The sequence below is a fragment of the Coffea arabica genome, chromosome 6c (assembly GCF_036785885.1).
Source record: "Coffea arabica cultivar ET-39 chromosome 6c, Coffea Arabica ET-39 HiFi, whole genome shotgun sequence".
NCBI lineage: Eukaryota > Viridiplantae > Streptophyta > Magnoliopsida > Gentianales > Rubiaceae > Coffea > Coffea arabica.
In genome coordinates this window covers 62,474,008-62,490,555 of record NC_092320.1, presented here as the reverse complement: position 1 = coordinate 62,490,555, position 16,548 = coordinate 62,474,008, and the positions used below count along the sequence as shown (strand labels likewise).

General features: G+C 33.7%; 1 protein-coding gene across 1 annotated transcript; it reads right to left on the bottom strand.

Moving 5' to 3' along the window:
- Positions 1-8,761: 8,761 nt before the first annotated feature.
- Positions 8,762-11,101, bottom strand: LOC113695185 (3-ketoacyl-CoA synthase 15-like). The gene is made up of 3 exons (XM_027214189.2): positions 10,651-11,101; positions 9,852-10,436; positions 8,762-9,455 (listed from the first exon to the last, which is right to left on the bottom strand). Exons 1-3 carry the CDS (start codon positions 11,044-11,046, stop codon positions 8,907-8,909), a joined length of 1,530 nt encoding a protein of 509 aa, XP_027069990.1. The 5' UTR covers positions 11,047-11,101; the 3' UTR covers positions 8,762-8,906.
- Between the last annotated feature and the right edge of the window lie 5,447 nt (positions 11,102-16,548).

Sequence of the window (16,548 nt, the reverse complement as noted above, 5' to 3'; positions counted from 1 at the left end):
TCTTTGCTGTTCAAGAACAAGTCCAAGCCTAATATATTCCTGACTACGAGTGCGCATTTGAGCACGTTTGCATGCTGGCAAGAAGCAAGAAACTTCTTGATGGAATGCAGAAGAATTTGGACCTGACCGATGAATGTATGGAAGCATCAATTAAGTAGGACACTGGAGAGATTTGGTGACAGTTCAAGAAGAAGTGTTTGGTATGAATTGGCTTACTTGGAGGCCAGTAATAAGATCAGTAGGGGTGATAGAATTTAGCAAAATTGCTTTGGATTCAGGTTTCAAATGCAACAGTGCTGTTAGGTATACTCTTGAGAATGTTAAGCAACAGAACAGAAATCCATGGAATGATGCTGAGGTTTAACCAAGGTCATAAAAAATCAAGCAAGATATCTTTTTCTGTAATAGAATATGACTTCTTGATTTTTATTTTTTCTAAAAGATAAAAGCAGCTTCCTGTAATTGCTATAAAGAAGTTTCTTGAAGTAGATCACCACATGTTCATAATCAACTTCAAAATAGGGTTAGCCAGTTCAGCCCTTTTCTCAAGAACTGGATATGTGATTCAGAAAACCGTTTCAAATTTGCATTTTGTTTTTGGGTAAGTTCAAAATTGCGTCTCGAAGTATAATTATACATATGATTAATACGCATACAGCTTCTCGATGGCATATAATTATACATATTGATCAAGAAAACTAAGAAATTTTTATTTAAAAATTTACACATTAAAAATTGGTCAAATAATTTAAAAATAATATTTTTGTAAGATGTAATCTTTTTGAAAACAAAAGAAATTTTATTCATAGTTTTTACATGAAAACTAATGCATTATCAAATTTAAAAGTTAAGAGCATATGACTGAAAATTATTTTAGAAAACCAGGTAATCATTGGATAATGTTAACCAGTTTTTTCAATTTAATCCATTTGTAAAAAGTAAAGAGGGGATAACGTAAATACACAAGAAGCTTGAAACTTCTTTGACGCTTTTCGCCAAAAAAAAAAAAAAAAAAAGCAGAAATTATTTTTTTCCTAATAAAGTTTTTGAGTATTGGTATCCTTTTTTTTTCCCATATCATAGCATTAATACTAACATTGCATACTCCTAATAAGGACCCAAACAATTTATTTCAGTTAATAAAAGAATACTACAAAAAAAAAAAGGAGTAAAACCCAACTATCTAGCACAAGGGTAAGAAAAATACAAACAATAAAAAGGGAGGGGTTAAATCGACAACGTACCCTACATACTAAATCCACACCCTATACACTTATTAGACTCTTATGCCCTTGACTTTTCTACATTAAATCAACACTTTTTTTATGATATTTAATTATCTTGCTATGTAATAAAGAGAAGGAATAGTAACATCATTTGCCAGAAAAAAAAATTCACACCTAAATCTCTTGTTTAAGTCTTATATAAAAATTCCTTCTCTTGTTTCTCTCGTTCCAAAATTTATGTTTCTCTAAAGTTGTTTTAATTTTTTTTCTCTTCCCTCTTATGACCTACTATTTTTTTTAATTAAACTTTCTTCCGAACTTAAATGTAATCAAATAGTAAATATTAGTATGAAGTCAATTTGATTGCATATTTCACCTTGAAACGTGCTTGATTTTAATTTTATGGAAATTGAAATATGTGAACATTTTTTTATTTACATGCTTATTAGTAATTGAAAATTTTGGATTGCTAAATTAAATTTTAAATTACTAAATATTCTTAAGCCCTTGTAAAATATTCAAAAAATCTGTTCTTTTACAATGTAACCATTTGTTTTTTTCTTTTTTTATTATATAATTATATGTTTCTTGAAGCTACATGAAGCATCAAATAAACTTAAAATCTAAGGGCAGAAGTGTCTAATAAGTGTATAAGGTGTGGATTTAATATGGCGGGGTGTGGAGTAGTCCCTCCCAATAATAAAAAAAAAAAAAGTACTACTGCTGTTTTATCCTAATCTAATCCCGATTTAAATGGTCTTCCACCAAGCTATATTAGTAGTTGGAAACTATACCCCAACTATAAGCTGTAGTATTTTGGAACACCATATGCATACATGCACGTTTGAAAATTTTTTAAATCCAATATTGGAAGTTTGAAGAAAGTTATTATCTTTGAAGCCCGCTGAGAGATTGAATTGTAGGACAAATAAACGTTCAAATTCAAAGGGCACTTGTAAGCCTTCCAAGCTATGCCTGTTAAGTAGTAACTTCACTCTTGGATTGATTCTACCGTTGGTGGTGGTGCTTTGGTCCAGTTTTACCTAGTTCTTGTATCTGCTGCAGTATTTGATGTAAAACAACACCAAATTATTATACAAGAGAAAACCCTAAAACCCAAGCCCCAAAACCCTAAATCCTAAATTATGAATCCCCAATCTCCAAACCCTTAACCTAAACCCTAAAACCTTAAAACCCTAAACCCCCTGTGGTAGTTGGTTGTGAAAATAGGCTTCCACCACCGTCATCGTCCAACAGCCGCAAGGGGGCCCCACTCTAAGAGAAAAACATCTAAACCCAGCTTACGTCCGACCTCACTTTCCTACTTCATTAATCAAATAACCTGTAAAATCTCCAAAATACCTCAAAACGTAAAAGGATAAAAATACAGAAAAAACATTCATCACACCGATCCCTGTAGGGGTGTGCAAAATAGAAAAATTCCAATTTACTGACCGAATTTGAATTGAATTTGGAATTTTCGAAACCAATGATTCGGAATTCGGCACTGAAATCGAAATTTCTGATTTCGAATTATGCGAATTTGGTTCGAATTCAGTAATGGAGTTTTTGAAATTGGAATTTTCGATTTCGAATTCATAATTTGAAATCAGAATCGAAAATTCCGATTTCAATTTCATTTTATAATATATATATATTAATATTTATTTATATATATTAATATTTTTTATTTCAATTTCATTTTATAATATGCATGTTAATATATATTTATATATAATAATATTTTTATAATATATTTATATATAATAATATTTTTTATAATATATGCAATATAAAATTTATATTATATAACAATACATCTAACAAAAAAGAAAAAAAAGGGAAAAAAGGTTTCCGAATTCACCAAATTTGGAATTTACCGAATTCTGAATTGAATTCGGAATCGAAATCGAAATCGAAACTGATGAATTAGAAATCGAAATTGGTCGGTAATTGCTATATCTAAATTTCGAATTTAAACTTTCAAATTACCGAATTCGAATTTGATGCATCCTGTCCCTTCTGTATTACACGTTGAACTTTCAACCCCCTTGATTCTCTCTCTCTCTCTCTCTCTGTAAAACCAAATCCGAAAAAAAAAAAAAAAAAAAACTAGTGGCTGTAATCTTTCTTTTCTTTGTCCAAATCCCTGCTCCAACTCCACGGTCCACCGCTTTACCCCGTGCTCGGTTCACCGCTATACCCCCGGAGGTTACCAGTTGTATTTTGATTCCTGATCCCACTGTTCTTTCACTAAAAGCTACTGCTGACTACAGCTATAGAAAAAGGGGTAGAAGAGGCAGAGAACCGATACTAATCCCAAACTTGGGATTTCTCTCAAAGAAAAGAATCTTAAAACTTCCAAACCCATAAAAGGGTTGTCATTGGTTTTCTTATTTACATGTAAAAATTGTTAATTTACTGTAAAAAAATTCTGGGATTTACTCTATTTACTGAATAGAGTAAATCCCTTTTTTTTTTTTGTATTGTAGCAGTAGTATCATTTGCATTTTTTTAATGGCAGGAGCACATTAGTGAGTGAGAGGTGTGTTTTAATGTATCATTTTCACTGATTCTTTAATGTGGGGTTGGTGTTTCTTGTGATGGGGTTCTTAAGTTTTAAGAGAAGAGAATAGAGAGGCAGACGGGAGAAGAGGGAAGGAAGAGAGGGAAAAAAAGAAAAAAACCAGGCAAATGGTTCTTCTTCTTCTTCGTCTTCTGTTCTTGAGTGATTGATTTTTTGCTCTCTCTCACTGTGTGTGGAAGTCTGTGAGAGAGAAAGAGAGGGAGAGAGGTGAGAGTCTTCTCTTTCTTTCTTGTTGACTGTGAAGGAGGAGAAGGTGGTGCTTTACAACGCTCTCACTGTTTGTGTGAGCGTGTGTAGTGTTTTTTTTTATGGATACCAAAGGGAGGCTTATTGCTGGTTCACATAACAGAAATGAGTTTGTACTAATCAATACTGATGAGATTGGAAGAGTAAGTGCCCCTCAAATCTGTCTTTCTTTATCTCTTGCTGTTTTCCTCTCTACCTCGCACAAACGTTTCTTTTTGGTCTCAAATTTTGGTGTTTTCTTTGGTTTTTCACCTACATTTTTGGTTTCTGGAGTTTCCCCGTTGCTTTCTTTCTTTTTCTTTTGAAGCCCCTTCACTGAAGATGAGCTGCAGGCGCTATGTACCCTTTTTTTTTTTTTTTTTTTTCTATCAAGAGTCAGAAATACACATAACAATTAGATTAGAAACACTTAAAAAATCAACCAGAATTTAAGGTCCATAGGACTCTCATTCAGTTACCAATTGACTGGACGTGAATTTCTTGTAAAACCCTCTTATATTACTCTTAACTGGATCCTTCGGACGCTATGTACTTCCTTGAACGAATTTGAACAAAATAGGCGTTGCGTTATGCCGCTACGTCGACCCTAAGGTATGGGACAAGTACGTGCAAGAGGTTAACGAAAGCGAGGCTCGTAGACGGGTCCTAACTCCTAATCCTTCTGCTTTGTTGTTTTTTGTTTTTTCGCTTCTAAATAATAAATTATGTCTACTCGATAGTCAATTCACAAAAGGTGCTCTTCCGTTCTAATTTCCACGCCTTAATAACTCGGATGGATGATTGGTGAACAGGCTTTTGACGTTTTTACTAATCTGGGACCACTTAGAATCCTCGGTGACATGTTTTTTTATGCCAATTCAATGTCACCTATAATATTGCGCCAAGTGTCCTGTTATTATTTATACTTTAATTTTCTAATAATTCAACTTAGTTTGGTTTAACACAAGTGTAAATAATAATAGGACACTTGGCACAATATTATAGGTGGCATTGGGTTGACATAAAAAACATGTCACCGAAGATCTCAAGTGATCTGGGACCTACTCTGGGCTACAGGTAGACATGTCAATGAGTCGAGTTTTATTCATATCCAACCCAAATCCAATATATTTGGGTAGGGTTTGGATTTAATTTCTCAAATTCAGACCCTTCCCAGATCCAACCCTGTGAGAGAGTCGTGGGTCTGGATAGGGTTTGATTTTCTAAAATGCATATCCAAATATAGATCCATGTCAGACCTTACTCAGACCCATATTTATTTAATTAAATAATATATATTAATAAATTTATAAAATAATATAATATTTTATGGCTATTGGATCGAATACAGTAAGATTTTATGGCATTAGAATCTGCATTTAGTATTGGTGGTTGGGTGATTGATGAGACTCGTGCTAAATTGCTTCTAAATATGGTTGAAACATTAGTGATTACTGATGATTTGATTGAATAAAAAAAAATGAGTAAGTATTTATAAATTTTCTTATTCTATTATTTATTTGCCATTGATCCTTAGTCAAATGATTTTTAGCTCATTCACTATTTTAGTGCTGGATTGCGAGACATCTACTAACATTAAAGTTTAAATAAGAAAAAGATGTACAAAATTACATTTTTTAATAAGACTAAATATTTATTTATGTTATGGTTGTTTTCTTTTTTTAAAAACTAGTCCTATTTGTCATTGTAATTGATACAAATTTTTTCAAGAAAGGGAGAAAAGGTAAAGGCAAACAAATGAAATATTAGATGTGGATGCAGTTGAATCTTTGAAAATATATAGAAGTAGTCAATAATAATTCTTTCTTTAAATTCACAATATTGCATTCAACTTGTTGAATGTTAATTTTATTATTTGAAAACAAAAATTGAATGGTATTTCTATTATTTATGAACTCTATATATGTTAAATATATTTTTACTTTAGTGTGTTCAGAAAATACCCATAGATGTCCATTAGATACCCAAATTAATAAGAATTTGGATATGGACTTACTTTTTCAGACCCAAAAGGGTTTGAATCTGGGTTTAGGTCTAACTAAATTAAATGAGTTTGGATCTGGCTCAAAGGGATCCAATCCATATTTTACCCATCGACATGCCCAGCTACAGGCCAATTACCACTCATAAAGAGAGACAAAGAACTGGAAAAAAAAAAAAAAAACCTCATTGGGTTAGCTAAACAGGCTCTGGTAGAGATAAATTTTCTTCTAGTTTTTGCGACTCTCTCTCTCTCTCTCTCTTATAGTGGTTACTGATGAGTTTCTAAACTAAACTTCAAAATTTACTCTTGTAGAAGCTACCATGTTATGAATTTGTGGCCATTGAGTGGGTAACTGGACATCCTTAAATGCAAAAAATCAGGGGTTAAATGCAAAAAATCTCATGAACCATTACGAAAATTAGACGTTGCACCTTAAACTATTTTAATAGACATTTTACCCACTTAGTCAACTAGAAAATAATAAGAAAATTAACTCCATCAAGATAATTGAAGAAATGATCAATTTATCCTTCATTAAAAGCTTATAAGTGACAAAAAAACATACCTTTTTGATAAAAAAAATTGTCATTTTAAATGGATTAATTTTTAATTCATAATAAAATTCTAATTAAAAACATATAAAAATAAAATATATGATCACTCTGGGTGACAATTAAAATAAAAGAAGTAGGGGTCCCCCGCCCCCCGCCCCGTTGCCTATTAATTCCACCCGACCCCCGCCTCCCACTTCCCCCGCCCCGCCCCGCTTCCCCTGCGGGGTTAATAAAATTTTATTATAGTTAAATTTTAATAAATAATCAAGTACTAAAATATCAACACATCATCAAGTTATTATTCATTGTAATTTTACAATTGAAACTCATAAAAACAATCAAACAAAAGTTATTTGAATACAATCCAACATGATGAAATAAATACAACTAAAATAGTTAAGTTTTCACTTTTGGTACAAATACAATCACTAATTCATTATTGTGTTTGTACTTTTTTTTTGAGAAAAAAGTGTTATTCTATTAAGTGTAATTAGAAATTTAGTATAAATGTATTAGTAAATTTAGTATAACTAATTAATAAATTCTATTAGTAGACATGTCTAATTATTTGTATAATTGATAATATCAATTATATTACATACACTAGTATACATTATATAATACATCTAACTAATAATATCATTATCATAAGTTTATAACTAATTAAATTACATATTATATATAATTATATATATATTTTTTCCGGGTCCGCCCCCCGCCCCGTTTCTAAATGGGGGGAAAAAGTTCCCCCCCCGCCCCAATCCCCGCCCCGATAGCCTCCCACAGGCATCCGCCCCCATTGCCATCCCTAGTCAACGGCAACAGACTAACGGGAAGGGTGTATATGTTATACATCTTTCAATTTGAGGGACCTTTTTGTTATTTGGTCAAATCTCAGGGATCAATTTGTTATTTGGTCAAACCCCAGGGGAGGTAAATGTAATTAATCCTTTTTTTTATAAGAAAACATATTTCAATAACGGATTACTGGAAATCGTCCAACACGATTGATGTACATTGCTGCCCTAATGGCAAATAAAACATGCACTAAAATTATAGATCTGCAATTTAACAAATACATAAGACTTGAGAAATTAAGGACAGATCTAAAAAGTATCATAAAATTTAAAATCATTCCATCATAGAATAAATCGCTGAAGCTCACTCTGTGCATGTTGTAATTGTCAGATCTGCTAATCAACAGTTGTAAGGTCCAATAAAGATGATGAGATCTGCCGAGATAGATCCAAATCTGAAACAAATTCATCCATAGATATTTGTGCATGTCTATTCCCTCAGATCTACTATCCAACTGGTTCAAGCTCAAAACTGATATTGAGATCTGATGAGAAGATTTAAGAAATTTTAGATCTAACATATAGATCTAAAAAAACTCCAATATCTGAGAAAATAAATAAATAAACTAAAGAAAACTCCCACTAGAATACTCTAGGGAAGACTTTATTAAATGAAAGTAAGAATAAAGAACAAAGGAAGAGGAAGGGAGACCTTGGCTTCCTATGGAGGAACGAGAGTAGAGAGAAGGAAGAGAAGAACTGCAACTCTTAGATGTAAAAGCAACTAGTGTAACAGTTCGTGGGGAATTTTTCGCATTTAACCCATAAATCAGCTCAAGATAAATCCAACTTTACATAAATCGGAATGGTCGAATCGAGGAAGTTGTCGTTATCCAAAATTTCATCCAGAAAAAAGTGGATCCATGTAATCTGGTCCTACAGGCTACAGTTTTTCTAATTTTTTGCAACGTACAAGGCCAGGAAATATTTTAATTGTGAAACTATCGAAGAGTCATTAATTATACTTACACCACAAACTACGCAGATTAATAAACAACACGCTTTCGACCATTGCCAAAGCAAGAAAACAATTTCTTTAACATTTTTTCTCGGCCTAAATTTCTTGGTTTTCTTGATCAATGTGTTATTAATCTGTCACAGGGAAGTTATTTGAGTATTAGTCACGAGGGTTCCAAATGAAATATTTGTTGCTTATTTTCTCACGACTAAAATAATTGAATGAAGTCTTGTTTCCTACTTTAAAACTAGTACTCCATTTGACATGCAATTTTACAATGGCTTTCTAAATCATATATCCAGTTCTTGAGAAAAGGGCTGAGGATGACAGTAAAAACGTTGTAATCTACTTCAAGTAACTTCTTTATGGTAATTACATGAAATGTTTTTTTTTCTTAAAGAGAAAAAAAAAATCAACAAGTTACATTCTCTATTTCAGCAAATAGTAGAGAAAACAGAAAAAGATATGGTCTGCTTGATTTTTTTAGTCCTGGCTTAATCCTCAGCATCATTCCATGGATTTCTGTTCTGTTGCTTAACATTTCTGAGAGCCTTCCAAACAGCACTGTTGCATTTGAAACCTGAACCCAAAGCAATTTGCCAAATTCTATCACCCCTTTTGATCTTCTTGTTAGCCTCCAAGTAAGCCAATTCATACCAGACACTGCTGCTTGAAGTGTTACCAAATCTCTCCAGTGTCCTTCTTGATGCTTCCATATATTCATTGGTCAGATCCAAATTTTTCTGTATTTCATCAAGAACTTTCTTGCTTGTCGCGAGTATGCAAACGTGCTCAAATGCCCGCTTGTAGTCAGGAATATAAGGCTTGGACTTCTTCTTGAACAGCAAAGATGTGAAGAAATGGAATTGTTCAGACACAGGAAGGACTAAAGGGCCAAGGGTAGTTATGTTTGCTTTGAGAGCATGACCTCCAACTTCAATCACATCTTTGCTCACGGAGAGTCCTTTCTTACCCTCTGCATCTTCCTTGAGATGTATGCTTTTAAAGCTTCTGCTATCCATTGCTTTATGAGTCCGGACCAGCTGCCATGTTCAGTAATCTCATCAAAACAACTTTTGAACGTCGTTTTTTGGTAATTGTCAAGCAGGGTTGGGAATTTGGAATCAAGATCAAAATTCATTTTTGGAAAAAGTACCCAAGGCAGCCTTTAATAAAATTGAAACTAAACCTTGACTAATTTTATGGTAATCATGTCATCTGCTGCTCTATAATATTATGCTGTCATGCAAATTGATACCGACTAAAAAGGGTATCCATAATGACCAGAAACGGTAATTAATTTTGTTGATTTCAACACTGATGGCAGATCAACATGGCAAATGGTTCGGACTTAGGTTAGAAAGGACTAGATACATTTGATTTGAGGTGATTGAGGGCCACAAAAGACTCAATTTGACTGGGAAAACTTGACGAATTACCTGTTTTAGTTCATACTTAGCACGCCATCTATCAGTCGGATGATTGGAAAGCAAAATTGCAGCAGATCCCATACGAAAGAAGCAATTAGGGAGAAGCATATCGAGTTCTCTTCCAGCATACCAAGTGAAGGTCATAGCTTCAATGCTGACTACCAATGCATATGATCCAGGATAGGCACTCAAGAGGTCTTTGGCAAGATCTATAGCTGTAACACCAGCAGCACAGCCCATTCCACCAAGATTGAAGCTTTGAATCTTATGCCTCAGCTTGTAGTGATTGATTATCATGGCTGAGAGAGAAGGGGTGGGATTTAAAACTCCGCAGTTTACGATAAGGATCTTGATGTCCTTTGGGCTAATTCTTGTTGCAGCAAGGAGATTATCCACTGCTCCAAACATTAACATTGATGCCTCTTCCCTACCATCCCTTAAGGTTATTTTATGATCAGGTTGGAATATTATTCTTGGCAGGTATGTCTCATCGCCTAAGCCCGAATTCTTGAGCACACGCTGCTGAAATTCTATTGCTGCATCACTGAATTTTCCTGATCTTTTTGCCAAATCAGTGAATTCCTCCTTAGATATCTGCCAATGGTCAAGTAAGTAGTACCACATGTTACCATTTCATTATTCTATTATCATGTATAATGATATGATTAAAAAAAATTAAATTTAACCTTTTCTAGTCTTTTTGAGGAACATTAAGTGAATGAAATAACCAATAATCAGCTATCATAAAGCCTGCTAAGAACATACTTGAAATGCTAAAGAAATTGTCACCAGAGGATCAGAAAATTACCTTGAGTTCATTTGGAGGACGATAACACGCAAAATCGACTAGATAAGTTGCACGAGGTGTTAAATCAAGATAAACATACAGAACTGAGCAGAAGAATACTAAGAGAGCAATTAAATTCAAGAAGTTATTAAAATCCAGGAATGAGTTCGTCCAAGTTAACTTCCAGATTTGAGTCCCAAATGTGGCTAAAAGAACAGGAGCAGCCACAAAATATATGCCATGGCTTAGAAGATAGCCGTAACCAAGCTTCACATATTTCAAGTTCACAGAATTAAGAAAATCCGGCAGCCCTCTCCTGACTTTGACACGAAAACTAGGAGAACCAGCATACGGACCGGAATCCTCGACACCCTGGTTCACGATTTCCGGCGAAAGATACTCTGCGTTCCTCGCCATATACAGTATTTGAGTACTGAAGATGATAATGCATTAATTTTGTTCAAAGCCAAAGAAGTACTGGTACCAACCAGGTTGATTCAGTAGGGAAAGTCCAAGAAAACTCAAATAAAGATATATAAAAGAGAATTCATGAGAATGGCGTTCAATTCTAAATTTCTGTGGTATAACAGAAAAAAAGTGTGTTTGTCTGCATGAAACCGTGTGAGCAGCGGATTTAATGCAGAGCAAAACTTTTGCTGGTTGGATTGCATGGAAAGGAATTACGTGTTGAATCGAATGAATGATCTAGTGGATTTCCCTTTTGGGTAAAATTTCTCCTGATTTTAGGATCTGATCAGAGATGCCACGAAGACATTAATTAGGCAACCATATTCATGGATGTCCAAGGTGTAATGGACGAAAAGCTCATTCTGTTTCCTGTGTTACTCTTTTTCTCTCCCTCTCTCTTTTTCTTTTTTCTTTTTTTTTGTTTTCTGTCTTTCTTTTCTAATCACTGTAAATTTTTTTCGTCCACATCAAGAATTTGGAGCAAGGAACTCAATCAAGAGCAAAAATCAATCAAAGAGAAATGAACCAGCAAATAAATGTGTATCAGCAGCAAACTTTTATCTAGTAGTATTTAATTTACTTTGTTTGCCACTTCTATATATCCTACCCAGAATACAGAAATTGACATCAAATTTTCTTTTCTTGTACATATGATGGCGTTCATTTTCATCCTTTGTCCGTTCGAGAAAGACTTTGCTTTGCTTTTTAGGTTCTTCTAGCTCTAGTCAATTGTCATTTGAAGGCTAAGTGTGAAGCAATTAATTGCGGTTTGAATATATATATATATATATATATATATATATATATATATAAGTTAAATATTTTATATATGTACGTCACTTTTTTCACGAATATAACAATGTAATATAATTATATGCAAAAAAAAAAAAAAAAAAAAAAAGAAGTAAGAAGTATAACAACCAGACCAAATTGTCTAGAACTCCAACCGCACTGGCTCCTTTTTGCAGAAAACAAGGAGGAAGAATTAGCAACTGAGTATAGAACATACATTGGAATTTAATAAACTTTGTTCTTGTTTTTTTAATTTAGCTTTGTTTCCCAATTTTAATAAATCCACAATAAAGAAATCGACATCAAACTTTCTTTCCTTGTTGTATATATGACGAGGTTCATTCACATCCGAACATGTTCGTTCAAGGTTGAACATTGTGCTTTTCTAAGTTCTTAGTTCTAGTTTAATGTCATCTAAAGGCTAGCATGAAGTTACTGCTTCTGCTTTGTGTGAAACTGAAACTAGCATTTCTTCACTTCTAGGATTATGCGCAGTAGTACTTTACTTATGCAACCTTCCCGCTCAAGTGGTGAAAAAGTGAAAAGTATTTAAAAAAAAAAAAAAAAGATTAAGGGAGATCAGACTATATAAGCTTTACACAAGAGAGGAGAAAAGGAGAAAATTATGAGTCATACTAATAATCTCTCACTCTAATTGACTAGTGTCCCTATCAACTTAATTGACTCGGAAAACGAAAAAAATTCAGGAAACATTGCACAAAATTAATGTCCCTTACATTTCGTTAAAAGAATTTTAGTTCCTCTTATTTAAAATATAAAAGATTTTACGTCCTTACAAATGCAGTTCATTTGTTTTTAGTCCAAGTTTTTAATACCGGTAACTATTTAGCCCTTGAAAAATGGTCACGTGACACACACATGATCAATACTTTACCAGTCATTTTAAAACAAAAAAACTGATTATTCCTAACCGTGAAGTCATTTTCAACTTATCCATATTTGCAAGCACTTTTCTTTATGAAAAAATTGTCAAATTGGTCCTTAACATTTGTCAAAAAAAAACTTTTTTAGTCCCTATCATTTAAAATCGGCCAGAATTATCTCTAACATTTAAATTATGATCCATTTTTGTTCTAATGCTCGTATTTCTCCGACTGCAAATAGCACGTCTCTCTCACGTGAGCATATTTTCAATGGTAAAATCGGAAAACACACTTCATTTCCAGTTGAGTAAAGCCATCTTTCCTTCATATTTTTTCATTTGCGTCCTAATTGCCTCACTGAAAGAACGAAATTGAAGAGAAAAAACGTAGCTACAACTGGATGGTTGTGTAATGAAAGAAGAGAATAGCAAGAAAATGTGAAGAATATGCTATTTTCAGTCGGAGAAATGAGTAAATACGAGTATTAGGACAAAAATGGATCAAAATTTAAATGTTAGAAACAATTCTGACTGATTTTAAATGTTAGAGACTAAAAAAGTTTTTTTGACATATGTTAGGGACCAATTTGGCAAATTTCCCTTTCTTTATTATAAACATTTATCAGAAAGGATAGCAGAAAACACAATATATGATCTGACCATTATGCATGCTATCAAATTGGTCATTAAAGGGTCTCTATATTAATTGTCAACCACACCATTATACTTACATTCTAGCCATTAACAAATGCATACACTAATAACATCCATTCTATGCACTAAAACAAAGAAGTGTAAATCAACCACTTTTGACGCAGTTCCTGAAAACATGCAAAAAAGTAGGTGTTCGTTGAGTTCATAGGTTTGTTGGTTTAGTCTATAAACCTGATTTACTAGTGCTTACAATATTGTATAGTAAAACTACGGCGGCTAACAATTGTAAAAGCCCCCCGTTAATTCTGTTATTGCTTCCGTCCCAGGTCCACAGGAATTGGGAAGTGGGAACAAGAAATAGATTAGGAGGAGTAAAGTGCAATTTAGAACTCATATGGAATAATGGAAATGGTTGTAGAGGGAATAAGTCACTTGTCCAAATGTGCCCATATGGTTTGGCTAACGAGTGCCAATAGGCAGTTTCTATTCTCTAAGAGGGGTTTTCAGTATTAGTTTTTTGAAAAAAAAAAGTAATTAAATCACAAAAGTGTTTTAAAAAATGTAATTAAGTCACAAAAGTGTTTAAATGTAGGAGGTACGTTAATTGCGATTATGTGTAGTAATATAAACTTATGAATTAATCTTTCCTACACTGATACTAGTGTATACAATATCAGCTGCATTGGATAAATGACAAATATGCAAAATTTAAATTTGAAATTCAATTTTTGCACACATGTCATGTCATGAATCAAACGGTGATTGTGTATACACTGTCAATCAGTGTATATAAGATTTACTCTAAACTTATATGTGATTTGGATGTGTTAATAAGTGTAGCCAATGGGTATTCGTTACAAAAATATTCTTAGTTAATTAACTACATTACCATCTTTATATAATTAAGGCTTAATCACATATTGCCTTCTTATAACTAGGGATGAGTGGTAACTCAGTCCCCATATTCATGAAACTTACAAATTGCCGCATTATAAGTAGAGGTTAAATGTATATGAGGGCAAATCAACTACTCCCTCCGTCCCACTTTGATAGTCCTGTATTCCTTTTTTATCTGTTCTAAATTATAGTCCATTTTTTAATTGAAAAATGTAGTTGTATTTTAATTTTCCTAAAATACCTTTATTCAATGTAAGTAGTTGTTACTATAAATCTACCACATTTAATGAGAGTTGATTCTTTTTTTACCATCAATTCAAATTCCCATAAAGTTATACCATATTTAATGTGAGGGTATTTTAGAAAAATAGCAATCTAAATTTACTTTTCCAACAAAATTAACTACTTCTTCTTAAACTGTGTAAAAAAAGAAATGCAAGCTCTTGTTGGTGGTTGGACACTTTGAGGCCAAATCAGCCTTATGCATTAATCAACCTGCAAACATATTTAGTAGGAAACTGCAAAGATAAACTACAACAAACTCGCTAATTTAGAAGAATAATTACCACACAAAGGAAAAAATAAGTGCTAGGACCGAAATCATAATCCGCTCAGTTTTAAGAAAACCACTAGGAATATTGACGTGCGTACCTGAACCAATAAATTCACAGCCCAATAATTATCAGTAGATAGTTAAACCCGTTGGCCGCATAGTCTAAGTGAAAATTTTTGTCCAACATAAGAGCTGCCGCGGAGTTACACTTGCAAAAGGAAAACCCCACAACCAAAACTTCAAGCTTAAATTCGATCCGATCGGCCATTATGACAGTGATGGTTACCACTTAAGATCACGTATTCTTAAGCGATAGATGTAAATGTGGAATTCCCAAAATCAAGAAGATCGGCCGTCTGTTAGTTTATGACTATCATTTAAGTCATATTGTTGCATGTATATATTTTTTTTCAGGTAAGGGTAAATTCTTATGCTGGTGGTGTCCATGCAAATCGGAGGATTGCTGCTAGTAAAAATGTTCGTCAATTCTTATATAACATATGAATTGTATTTGCGAGAAATGGGCCATTATTTCAGGTAAATGAGGTTTGATGCTTCTTGAGTATCTTGGCACGAGAACACCTGAAAAGTGAGGTTTGTTCGCAGATCTGACAAATGAGGGAGGTCAAGGAAAGGGGAACAGTGGATTGACAGTGACGGGGTAGTGATGAAGAGTAGTCTTTTTTTTTTACACTCGTATTTGTCTATCCTAGATCTACTCCTACTCCTACTCTTACTTTATCCTATTCTAGAGAGGGATCCAATTGAACCTATGAGAGGACTGACGGAAACTGAATCACCATTGGATCAAACGGATGCACAACACACCCGTCTGGATTTGGAGAGTCACACCTGTGATAATTAGTGGGAGGCAAGTTTTGAATTCTTACCTCCCACTCTACCAAGCCATAAAGACTTAATGGTGGCCAACTCCTCTATTGAGAGTTGGTTAGTGATTAAGAGTAGTCGATAAAGAGGAAATAGGAGAGATGGGGGCGGTGGCTGTGGCAGTGGTGGTGGTAGGGAGGGAATAGTGATGATGACAGGGTGGGGTGAGAGACAGGCGGGGGGGGGGGGGAGGAAAAAAAAGTTAAAATAAAATTTTTTTAAAATGCTTTTAAATTTTAAAAACTACTAAATTTTTTTCTAATTTACTTGATTTTATCACAATGCACGCCTGAAGTTCTCAAAATGTTATTACATTAGAAGTCCGATTGGTTTTAGGTGTAGCATCGGTGGTGCTACTACTACTACTACCGTAGAGGGATTTAATTGGACTTAAAAATTAAGTTCACGTATCAAATTTGTCAAAAATTAAAAAAATAATAATAAAATTAGAGACTAAATCGACACAAGTGAAAAATTTTAAGACGAAATTGACCGTTTTTCCACTGTGTTTTAGCGCAGGAGTTCAATTGCATGCGGGGAATTGTAACTCGAAAACTGATGGATTTAGTAGGGCATCTATTGGGCTTGCCAGCCGGGCTTTATTTAGCCTCAAGTTGGGGTTTTCTAAACGCAATCATCAAAAAAAAAAAAAAACTCTCTGTTGCACGAAATATTGCAAGAGATGCAGCCACCAGGTGAATTCTGGAATTCCAAGCACCTTCTTGGCGAGATGGGATCGGGCCCAAACTCAAAGAAGTTTAGATATCCATTGACAGTTGTCAAA